Source organism: Haliotis rubra, unplaced genomic scaffold (genome assembly GCF_003918875.1).
Source record: "Haliotis rubra isolate DU_JTF1 unplaced genomic scaffold, ASM391887v1 Scf458, whole genome shotgun sequence".
Taxonomy (NCBI): domain Eukaryota; kingdom Metazoa; phylum Mollusca; class Gastropoda; order Lepetellida; family Haliotidae; genus Haliotis; species Haliotis rubra.
In genome coordinates this window covers 425,364-438,268 of record NW_025767144.1, presented here as the reverse complement: position 1 = coordinate 438,268, position 12,905 = coordinate 425,364, and the positions used below count along the sequence as shown (strand labels likewise).

General features: G+C 40.0%; 1 protein-coding gene across 1 annotated transcript in view; it reads right to left on the bottom strand.

Moving 5' to 3' along the window:
• Positions 1-3,851: 3,851 nt before the first annotated feature.
• Positions 3,852-12,905, bottom strand: part of LOC124290116 (pre-piRNA 3'-exonuclease trimmer-like) — a 38,454-nt gene continuing 29,400 nt past the window's right edge. Inside the window, exons 17-22 of the mRNA XM_046726809.1 lie at positions 12,649-12,691; positions 8,831-8,930; positions 8,090-8,179; positions 7,705-7,793; positions 6,712-6,810; positions 3,852-4,092 (exon numbers count right to left, since the gene is read on the bottom strand). Coding sequence (XP_046582765.1) covers positions 4,026-4,092; positions 6,712-6,810; positions 7,705-7,793; positions 8,090-8,179; positions 8,831-8,930; positions 12,649-12,691 — 488 coding nt within the window. The 3' untranslated portion in view covers positions 3,852-4,025. The remainder of the gene's footprint in view (positions 4,093-6,711; positions 6,811-7,704; positions 7,794-8,089; positions 8,180-8,830; positions 8,931-12,648; positions 12,692-12,905) is intronic.

The window sequence follows — 12,905 nt, the reverse complement described above, 5'->3', positions numbered from 1 at the left end:
TTCCATAAATAATTTCAAAACGCTGTAAAGTGCATAAAAACGTGGATATATCGGATAATACTCTGAACTTTGGTGACGCCTTGTTCTAGCTCGAGGCCTGGCTGCCTACCTTCCTGAAACTAGCCACAAGTGTTAAAATAGTACTGACTTTGGTTACCATACCCAACACATACGGGAAGAATAGTCACACCCGATCGCGAGAAGTCACACCTGAGAAATCAGTCATCCATACCGCAGAGAATACAATGTATTATGAACAGGAGTCGAACTGGTCTTGAATAACTTGGCAAGTCCAGATTCCTCAGCTCTTATTCCTTTCAGCAGATATGTCTTTAGATAAGATCAACTTTACTTCTGGAGCTTGTTTCCCGAGATAAACGTGTCCACTTACCAATACCAAGGCCTAGTATTCACAAGGCTGTCACATCAACGGGCGTTGCCCTCGACGACGATTATTTTAAAGGGGCGGTAGGGTAGCCTAGTGGTTAAAGTGTTCGCTCGTCAGACAGAAGACCCCGGTTCGATTCCCCACATAGGCACTATATATGAAGGCCATTTCTGGTGTCCACCGCCGTGATATTGCTAAAATATCACTCACTATCTCACTTTAAGGCCGTCTCCAAGCAACGCATTCCGATTTTGACGTCCTTTCACGAACAATGTAACGTTCTTGACATAATCTTCAGTGCCACTACACCCGAAATTAATGGTGACGTGGCATATACTATCTCATAGGTACTTCTCCTTTCTGGCAGATACATATTTCTTCAGCGGGGACATCCTAGTCGATGATACGGCTTTTCGTTTGGAGTGAATTTGCGAAGGTTAGCACAAATAATCGGCAGGTTAATTTGCGTCTCATGGTGTCAATTTTATGAAAGCAGGTGCTAGTTTGTGTGCTAAAATTGGTATGTTTACATTTCGTAAAAAGGAGGACCGTGAAGATACGGCTTAGAATTGGTCTGCAGCAACCCATGCTTGTGGTAAAGGGCGACTTACGGGATCGGGTGGTCAGGCTCGCTGACTTCGTTGGTCTATGTCATCGTAATGATCGTATCCCAGTTACATAGATCGATGCTTATGATGTTGATCACCGGACTGTCTGGTCAAGACTGGATTATTTACAGACAGCCGCCATATAGATTGAATATTGCTGAGTGCGATGTTAAACAAAAAACAAACAATCGTACAGTTTACAAATCTCCATCATTAATAGTCTTTTTCAGTGTTACGATTTAAGTTGTCATTTTCTAAGATTAATGCCAATGTCAGGCTTACAACTACCTTTGGATAAATCAACACATTTATTTTTATTGTTACGTGTTAACTCCATCGTTCGTGTGTGAGACCCTCTCCGACAAGCACTCAATATGCATAGACGGTGCAACGCAATCGCATCCTAACTGCTGCACACATTCATCACAACTCACCCCTTTCGTTTACTCCAAGAACATCGGTATTCGGCTTGTCCCGGAGTAACATGAGTAGCTCACGAATGGGCTGCATTAAGGAGTGAGTTACGTTTTACGCCGCTTTTAGCAATATTTCAGCAATATCACGGAGGGGGACACCAGAAATGGACTTCATACATTGTACCCAAGTGCGGAATCGAACTCGGGTCTTCGACGTGACGAGTAAACGCTTTACCCACTAGGCTATCCCATCGCCCCACTTCAAAGAAGGTCTGCAGGCGAATGACAACCCGTTTTTACATGTAATACGAAATACTAATAATAAGTCTTTTATTGCGTCAATAGGAAGCTAAAGTGAGCGCATATCCCCTAATATATAAAATATAGGCCAAAATATTGTCGGAAATGTGTGACAGTGTGCCTTTAAGATATCTTGAATGAAAACAGAGATATCTTGAATTGAATTGGAGATATCTTGAAATGAATCAAAGATATCTCGAATAGAGATAATTTTTGCCGTTCTTTCCTGTTATTTTCATTATTGATATCAATAATTGATTAAAAGATATCTTCAAAATTATTAATGACATCTTTAATTTGATTTTAGATATCAGTAACGGCCAGGACTGAGGATATCGCTAATTGAATTGAAGATATCTCTAACTGAGTCAAATCAGGGAGACTATACAACGTAGATTATCCCTGGTCAAATATATCAGCAATGCGTTTGTGGATATCTGCAATATTTTTCCCAATAAAACTTGAATTAAAGATATCTTGAATTAATTTCCACCACAATCGTAATTATTTTATTGATACACGTTCAGATATATCATGAAATATTTTCTTGATATCTGTTACATTTTAAGATATATGTAATCATTTTTTGGATATGAGCAATTGATTAAAGATACATTCTATTTATTTACCAGTATTGATATCTTTAAATAGAATGCAGATATCACTAATTTCTAAAGATATTTCAAAAACAGCTTGCCATAAGAGCGTTCCACCGAAGGCACACCAAATAAACGTAGAGACTAGGTTTCCGTCCAGCAAGCGGTCACGCACTTTTGCTTCGAAACCAGTTTTAATCCAGTTGTCGTAATACCGTCCTTGCACTTCATATTAAACATAATATTGGTTTGGGATGCGTAAGTAATACATCTTATAGACGCATTTTATATTGATTAAGTTATTCACTTATGTTTTTACGTTAACTTAGTTATGATTTACAAGTCTCTATAACGACATTACGTGAAATGCCGATTGTCGGATCATTTCCTGTCTCTTTATCTCGTCTGTCTCTCTCTCCGAACACGCATACACATGATCTCTGCATACACCCACCTAACACACAACGCATGCATCTCTTTCTTAAGCTGATTGTTGAAATGCCATGTTCAGCTGTAATGACGATGTTTGCAAACTGAGACATGCATTCTTTGACTGTCTTACGGCGGGAAAACGAACGCGTCGGTGACCATTAGTTTTCAATCCGAACAGCGTCATGGCGGATCGACAATCAGTTTGCTTATGGCATCACACGTGATGATTAAAGGCGAATGTGAGGGGAGGCATGCACTACCGTGCAAGTCATGACCCATGAATTATACTCTTGGTCTGATGTGATTCCGCCATAAATTATGTAATTAGAAACAGTGAATGGCGTGGTCGGCGAATTTGGCAAGTTGACCACATGTGAATCCTTTCAACCACCGGATCACTGTGTCCATTCTTCGTTGATTATGTTGGCTTCTCGTACCATTATCAATTAATTTCTCTGAGACCTGGACATTATCCTTTATTCTTGTTCCCCTTTAGTCTTGTATGTATGGACATCTCTGAAGCCAGCGAAATTACTTCATAGAATAAATCCTACTGGGGATTTCATTCATGCTACAACAATCGAATGCTTCCTGCTTTGCTACTTTCCATGCTGATATGCAGAAAATCTAATATTTTATTGTGTCCTGATTCACATCCTTAATGTATAGCACCAGTTATTGCGATATTACAAATGCAATGTATTATTTAAACTTGCTTACAGCAACATTTCATTTACATCCAGCAGCCTGATATAACAGCTTCTGGAGCCATTAACTATATTAATAATAAATAATGATAATAGTAATAGTTATTTATATCACATCTGTTTCTAGGCTACACACAAATCTTGCCTACGTCTTTGATCCTTTTGGTTTAGGGTAGTTAACTCACAAGAACAAAGGCAATGTGTGTTGGATCTTCCACTTGATGCTTATTCAAATCTGAAAAGGGTGTGTCTATCATTTCAAACTTCGTTGTATGTTCTTCTACCGTTGCTTTGCTTCATACGAACATACAAACATGTAAATAGGTTACACAAATAATGTGTTAAATCATTATTTTCTTATTTTGAGCGAAAATATTTATCTCTGCACAGATAATGACCAATTGTTTCTGGAAACTTCAATTTAATATTGCATCAACCCAGGGTTTAAAGATGAAATATTAGGTAGTCCTACAATCAAACAACTATTCAATCAGTCGATGGCCATTCCATTCAGGGCAGAGTTGCACAGCTTCTTCCTTTTCTGCAATACTATCATCCTTGTCACTGATGTTCCTTCATCAGGTCTTCCTGCTGCTGGAGTAGAGCACCCACAAGCAGATGCCCCCTGACACCACAACACTGGTCCTGTAATATAATTAATTAATGTCCCATCCATAAAAACTATTAGGCAATACACCAAAAAACTCTTGCACAATCTTAGTTATGATTATAAATATTTTGCATTTATAGAGCGAAACCTGCAATTAAAATGACACAATACTAAGATATATATTTCTCTTTATAAAATAACAGATCATACATTTTTAAGATCACTGCATCAAAATTCATCTTGTCTTATTATTGGGTAGGTTTTAACTGAATCATCCCTGTAACCCATAGATAAGCCAACCCCCTTCTACAGACTGCTATTTTTGGTCCTCAAAATTCGGCTTATCTACGGTAATATACTGAGAGAGACAAATAAAGGAACATTCAAGCATTTTCTTCTTTCTTTCCATATTTCCTCATCAGCTCTTAGTAGTGGTGTGGGAGGATATCTGAGAATAAATAAAGGAACACTGCCATGAAGAGGTGGTCCCTTATTTGTTTCCCTCAGTATATTTTTTGTTTCACATGCCATTCAGTGTGTATGAGATTTGCCAGTGAACCAATCCTAGCAGGTCACCACAGCCTCTGACCACATGCCCTGGGAGAGTGAGTTTAGTTTATTGCCACTTTCAGCAATATTCTAGCAATATCAAGGCAGGGTATACCAGAAATGGGCCTGTCACATTGTACCCATGAAGGGAATTGAAAACCTGGGTCTTAGGCATGACGAGCGAGCACTTTAACCACATGACTACCCCACCACCACTCACATACTCTGGTGACAGGGCGTTGCCAATACAGGGATTGACTTGATTATGTTCAGGCTTCACCCAAGCAAGTAAAACGTGTATGGCAGTAGTCAATATTTCAAGTATTTAATAAGCTTTCTATGGAGTGTATCTAGTAAATCAGTTCTCAACATACATATAAACAGAGGCCCAGATAAGCTACATATCCGAGTAAAATATGCATAGAAAATTCAATATACGCATTGAAAAATAATTGTTGCATACCAATTACGCATTTAAAATGTTAGATACGCAAAACAAATTCAATTCGTACAGAATTTATTTATAAAAATCGCTTGTGTAATGAAAAAGACTGATTGCTATCAAGTTTTACTGTTAGTATAGGATTAGTGTTGTACTGTCAGTATAAGATGGGTGATTGTTTTATGAAATCATTTCCATTATATTTAAGTTGGTTTTGATTAGGTATGACATATGGCAGAACATACCTGCTTTGTAATCTTACTCAAAGACATAATGTTTAGGTGAGTAAAATGACTGAAATACGCACATATTTGAAAGCAGTGGGTAACGGAAAATGAAATACCCACTCAGCATTCATAATACCCACTCCCCAAAAATATAGTGGGTACAGTACCCACATGAGGTAAATCTTATCTGGAGCTCTGATAAACAAGTAAGTTTTTATGCTCGTGATTCAGTTAGGTAGACCAAACACTTGAGCACACCAATAAATCTATGAATGAAAATGTCAGTCAAAATGCAATCATCTGTCAACACATTCCACCAGTCATCCAGCATGCGAGCAGTTGGAGATGAAAGCAGGGGTTCATAATCCCATCGCCCGACGCCCCGGGACAAGTCAGTTTTCATTTCGGGCAATAAAATAATGGTATCTTACTTGTCCGTGGTCTACTAGATAATTTCCACTTATGGTTTCAAACTGCAAATAAACTTGGATTTAATTTCATATCTGCTCAAAATGTAGCTATTCAATTTCGCAATAATAATGAAGTAGAGTTTTCTTTCTTTGCTATTGATCACTTTTCAATAAATAGTCCGGTAAACATTAACATCAAATACCATGTTGATTTATTCTTTCATAATTACATCATCATTATTATTTCATAAAATCAGGGCAAGTGGAAAAATAGTCAGGACAAGTTACTTTCTTAAAGTCACTTGCCCTGTGGCAAGTGACTTTGGCAAGTGACTTTTTAAGAAAATTTTGAACCCCTGTGAAAGATATTTATTCAGTTTGCTGTTAGGAATCTACTGCTGGCAGTGACAGTAATTTGATTGCCAATATTTTGAAGGTGCAACCAATATTTTGATGGTGCAACAATATAAATTCACTTGGTTGCAGCAGGTTCGGGTACTGAATCAAAACTGAAAACTTACTCCGCATTAGAATCAAGTTTGAATAACAAGACCACTGAGCCAACCATCAGGTAAAATACTATTCATACTTTGCGAGTGGCAACAAACTAGTCTCTGTGACTATGTTGTCTGTGTATATCCCAGCTGTGTGGGTCCATGCTCAGTATTCCAATCACTTGATTGCCTGGTCTACTTACTGTAGCTGGAGTCAGTGAGTGACTATGGTTTTACGTCGCTTTTTGCGATATTCCAGCGGGGGGACGAGAAATGGGCTTCACACATTGTACTCACGTGAATAATTCAACCCGGTACTTCAGTGACAAGCAAACGCTTTAACCACTTGGCTACCCCACTACCCCTCTTGAACATAGCTGAGTGTGGCATTACATAACAGAGAAACAAATATAACAACTTATCATGATTACATGAAGCATCGAGCTGGAATATTGTTGAAGAAGCTTAAAACCCTAGTGTACTGCTTCACCACCTGTGACAGAGTGTTGTTACTGTCCCTGTAGGAACTCACCATAATGCTCTTCTGACTACCGGGGAATGTCTCCAAACACTGTAGTAACACACTCGGATCTGGTCATGCTTTTTGAAATTCTCCAGGATGTCCTTAGCACTGAAACAAACATGGGTGTGTTCAAGGCAACAGCGAAACATGGACGATTAAGTTTGTCGGCCTTGACTCTACAATGAAAATCCTTTCTGTCTCAGCTTACCGTGAGTGGTAAATACAGAAATGATGCAGGTCAAGCTCACTACTCACCACCTGTAGTTCCCATGGCAACCAGCCCACACTGCATTCACTACTCACAATCTGTAGTTTCCCATGGCAACCAGCCCACACTGTGCAATCACTACTCACCATCTGTAGTTTCCCATGGCAACCTTCCCACACTGTGTGATCACTACTCACCATCTGTAGTTTCCCATGGCAACCAGCCCACACTGTGCAATCACTACTCACCATCTGTAGTTTCCCATGGCAACCTTCCCACACTGTGTGATCACTACTCACCATCTGTAGTTTCCCATGGCAACCAGCCCACACTCTGTGATCACTACTCACCACCTGTAGTTCCCATGGCAACCAGCCCACACTATGTGATCACTACTCACCATCTGTAGTTTCCCATGGCAACCAACCCACACTGAGTGATCACTACTCACCATCTGTAGTTTCCCATGGCAACCAACCCACACTGTGTGATTGCTACTCACCACTTGTAGTTTCCAATGGTAACCAGTCCACACTGCATTCACTACTCACCATCTGTAGTTTCCCATGGCAACCAGCTCACACTGTGTTCACTACCCACCATCTGTAGTTCCCATGGCAACCAGTCCACACTGTGTGATTGCTACCCACCATCTGTAGTTTCCCATGGCAACCAGTCCATACTGTGGTCACTACTCACCACCTGTAGTTTCCCATGGCAACCAGCCCATGTGATTGCTACTCACCACCTGTAGTTTCCCATGGCAACCGGTCTACTATGCGATCACTACTTACCACCTGTAGTTTCCCGTGGCAACCAGCCCACGCTGTGCACTCATCAACCTCACGTCTACAGAACCGTACGGTGAAAACCACTGTGCCAGCTGGTATAGAAGAAGGTTGTGTTAGAATTCTAAAAGTACAAATGTGCTGAGGACTGTCACTATTAATCTCAAGCAAGGATTGATGGTCCATATAGAACAGAATCAAACAATTCAATATTTTTCAGATAAACTTGGTCCAACCATGAATATTACTGATTTTCCAAATTTGATATTCTGAAATTTCCTTGAAAACTTGTCAAATTTTGGTGGATCAAACAAATTATTATATGATTAGAAATCAAAAAAATTTCAACATGTAAAACATCTACAACAGACCTATTCCTAGATTTTATCACCTGCTCTGCACTAAGGCTGTGGCCAATCCTTCGAGACTTGACATACAGCAGCTCGGGTTTCCTGGACGGAGGATCAGCAGCATCAAGTCTCTGGAACACACACACAAGTGTTGTACTGTAAACAGTGTTGGAATCACATACCACTCTCAAACAAGAAATGATACATTATTTGCTACTATAAATGACATGATGTCACAGTAGTGATGTACTTGGAGGAGCTACTCAGCATTGTATCTTAAGACTTACTAATTCAGGTGCTAAAGATTTCTAGATTACCAGGGTGCTGGCGTAGCCTAATGGTTGCCGTAAAGAAGACCTGCTTGTGTTCTACAGTATTACCGGTAGCGGTGGGGTAGCCTAATGGTTGCCTTAAAGAAGACCTGCTTGTGTTCTACAATATCACCGGGGCGGTGGGGTAGCCTAATGGTTGCCTTAAAGAAGACCTGCCTGTGTTCTACAATATCACCGGGGCGGTGGGGTAGCCCAATGGTTGCCTTAAAGAAGACCTGCTTGTGTTCTACAGTATTACCGGGGCGGTGGGGTAGCCTAATGGCTGCCTTAAAGAAGACCTGCTTGTGCTCTACAATATCACTGGGGCGGTGGGGTAGCCTAATGGTTAAAGCGTTCGCTCGTCACGCTAAAGACCTGGGTTTGATTCCCCGCCGTGACATTGCTGGAATATTGCTAAAAGCGGCGTAAAATTAAACTCACTCTCTGTAGATTACCAAACTATATACTGACAATATGTGACTGGGCAGCCCGGATCATGTTGACACTGTTGAGGTTACTCTTCAAGGCAAGGCTGTACTGCATGAAAGAACATGGCTCTGCCTCAGTAGATCTGGAACAGAAAGAAACAAATACCGTAATTACATACATGTATTTCAGGCGTATCTAAGTCAGATGGGCAGGTGGGGTGGCCTAGTGGTTAAAGCATCCGCTCATCTCACCGAAGATTCCCCACATGGGTACAATGAAGCCCTATTATGGTGCCCCTGTTGTGATGTTGCTTGAATAAGACATAAGTGGCATAAAACTAAACTCATTCACTCTACACTCTAAGTCTGATTTTAAAGGATGAATGTAGATCAAACTGGGATTAGGCCTAGAAAAATGTTGTGGTTCCTATTACCTGACCGACCGTTGAATTCTGGTGCCAACCTTATTTTTTTCAAGTGCTATTAATAAAATAAGTGTTCAGATACCATTGTTTTTTCCCAGCACTGTCGGACATTTGTCATTCTGATAGAGAAAGTCGACATGATTACTGCAAGCTGGATTGAATAAACAATTACACATTTACTTCTAAAGAACTTATATGACAAGTGTAGAAGTGAGCAAAGCTCACATACCCCCGCTTCCCACTTTGGGACATGGAAATGACTGATATTGATATATATAATGTGACAAGGATCAGCAGCTCACAAGACTTTCTCTTTGACTCTACTAAACTTTATATACATGTTAGATAATAGTTTTGGCATGTACTGATTACGGTAATAATTTATGGAAACTAGTTTTTTTTGTGTTTTCCGTGGAAACCTGACATACAATTGAACTTGACTGTCTCATGTTGCACACAATGGACGTAGATGAAGATTGCTATTTTTTAGCACATGGCATATCTGTGGGTCATGACTAACTTGTGTATTAAGTTTGGTGAACCTAGCATGTATAGTTTCGATGATATGCCGTGGTCAGGTAACCATCAAATACATTTTGCACGTACCTAGCATGAACCTAGCATGTAAACTTTAGGAGATATGCTCTGGACAAAATAATCGAACACATTTGGCTCAAAGTCGTGTTCCCATGGAAACAGCAAAAAATACAATTCATATCTGGATCTAAACCCCAAAAGGCACATCTAGGGATCATGCTTGATATGTGTACCAAGTTTGATGAAGCTAGCATGTATAGTTTGGAAGATCTGCTCCGGACAAGATGACATCCTCATAGTCACAGCCTAAGTCGTGTTTCTATGGAAACAGCAAAAAAACTAAATTCTGAAAAAACTTTAAAATAGCAAAAGGCACATCAATGGGTAATGATTAACATGTGTGTGAAGTTTGGTGAACCTAGCATGTAAACTTTAAGAGATATGCTCTGGACAAAATAATTGAACACATTTGGCTCTAAGTCGTGTTCCCATGGAAACAGCAAAAAATACAATTCATATCTGGATCTAAACCCCAAAAGGCACATCTAGGGATCATGCTTGATATGTGTACCAAGTTTGATGAAGCTAGCATGTATAGTTTGGGAGATTTGCTCCGGACAAGATGACATCCTCATAGTCACAGCCTAAGTCGTGTTTCTATGGAAACAGCAAAAAAACTAAATTCTGAAAAAACTTTAAAATAGCAAAAGGCACATCAATGGGTAATGATTAACATGTGTGTGAAGTTTGGTGAACCTAGCATGTAAACTTTAGGAGATGTGCTCTGGACAAAATAATCGAACACATTTGGCTAAGTCGTGTTCCCATGGAAACAGCAAAAAATACAATTCATATCTGGATCTAAACCCCAAAAGGCACATCTAGGGAACATGCTTGATATGTGTACCAAGTTTGATGAAGCTAGCATGTATAGTTTGGAAGATCTGCTCCGGACAAGACGACATCCTCATAGTCACAGCCTAAGTCGTGTTTCCATGGAAACAGCAAAAAAACTAAATTCTGAAAAAACTTTAAAATAGCAAAAGGCACATCAATGGGTAATGATTAACATGTGTGTGAAGTTTGGTGAACCTAGCATGTAAACTTTAGGAGATGTGCTCTGGACAAAATAATCGAACACATTTGGCGCTAAGTCGTGTTCCCATGGAAACAGCAAAAAATACAATTCATATCTGGATCTAAACCCCAAAAGGCACATCTAGGGAACATGCTTGATATGTGTACCAAGTTTGATGAAGCTAGCATGTATAGTTTGGAAGATCTGCTCCGGACAAGACGACATCCTCATAGTCACAGCCTAAGTCGTGTTTCCATGGAAACAGCAAAAAAACTAAATTCTGAAAAAACTTTAAAATAGCAAAAGGCACATCAATGGGTAATGATTAACATGTGTGTGAAGTTTGGTGAACCTAGCATGTAAACTTTAGGAGATGTGCTCTGGACAAAATAATCGAACACATTTGGCTAAGTCGTGTTCCCATGGAAACAGCAAAAATACAATTCATATCTGGATCTAAACCCCAAAAGGCACATCTAGGGAACATGCTTGATATGTGTACCAAGTTTGATGAAGCTAGCATGTATAGTTTGGAAGATCTGCTCCGGACAAGACGACATCCTCATAGTCACAGCCTAAGTCGTGTTTCCATGGAAACAGCAAAAAAACTAAATTCTGAAAAAACTTTAAAATAGCAAAAGGCACATCAATGGGTAATGATTAACATGTGTGTGAAGTTTGGTGAACCTAGCATGTAAACTTTAAGAGATATGCTCCGGACAAAGTTTCGGGACGGACGGACGGACGGACAGAATGAACGCTATATACCCCTGTTACTTCGTAGCGGGGGTATAAAAATATCCTACCTACTTACCCTAAATTTTAAAGAGGTGTAATCGGAACCACAACATTTGTTTCATTTGCCCTTAATCCTTACACTCAAGCTTTTTACAATAGTCAGTTACAAGACTTTTTAAAAGATTAACTAAGGGCAGTCAAAGTTAATTTTAGATGTTTTGTTCAGGCACAAGTCTCTTGATGGCTTAACAGTAGCATGTGCCATTTTTTCCAACACTGGTATTCAGTCGAGAGCATCCCAGCTATACGACCTGCTTGATGTCTGGGCCAGACAAACCAGTGACTGGTATTATAGCAATGATCCATGCCGCTGGGGGTACATTGCTATGTAAGTCTAGCCATTCAGTTCACTGAGGAGTCTCTTACAACCAGTCCATGCTTGGAAGTTAACAGGTGATTTACTGGGTGAGTTGCCTGGCTTCTTGTGAATTACCGCAGTCAGCAATATTCCAGCTGTGTCACAGTGACCTGTAAATACCAATGGACACGCTGCACGACATAACTACAATGGACTGCAATCAGCCATGTCACCTGACCACTTGACCCAGTGTGACATCTCTTACAATCCACATGGTTGGCTGGGAACCTAATCTATCCCAGAACCCCACAGGGTGCTGAGTAAAGAGTGAGTGAGTGAGTTGGGTTTTATACTGCGTTTTGCAATATTCCAGCAATATCATGGCGGAGTAAACCAGAGGCCTCATACATTGTACCAATGTGGGGAATCGAATCCAGGCCTTTGGTCTTATGAGCGAACGCTTTAACCACTAGGCTACCCCACCGCTCCAAATCGAGTAAAGATCGAATAGCTGGCAACTCATGATCAGATGTTGATGATCCTCTTGCCATTCTCTGCAGTCTAAACAAACGTCCATTTTCAACTGAATGTATAGATAAAACATATTTCTATCAGAATATATACATAAACTTTACAAAAGAAACGTTTAAATAATGCCTATATTCATCAAGGTATAGATTCTCTTAACAAGTAGACTCCATTTCAAAACTAGCTAACCAACTCACCTGACATCTTTCAGAGTTATAATGTGTGCTAACCTCAGGAACACTGAAACAATAAGATATCAAGACACTATCAGCACACACTGTTGATACAGTTCATCTTGGAGTAGTGCATGAGCATAGTTTCATGTCATAGTTCAGCAACATCAGCCAGGGGACATCGGAAATGTCCTTCACTGATTTAACTTACGTGGGGAATCAAGCCCGGGTCTTCAGTGTGACAAGAAAACACTTTAACCACTAAGCTACCTCACCACCCC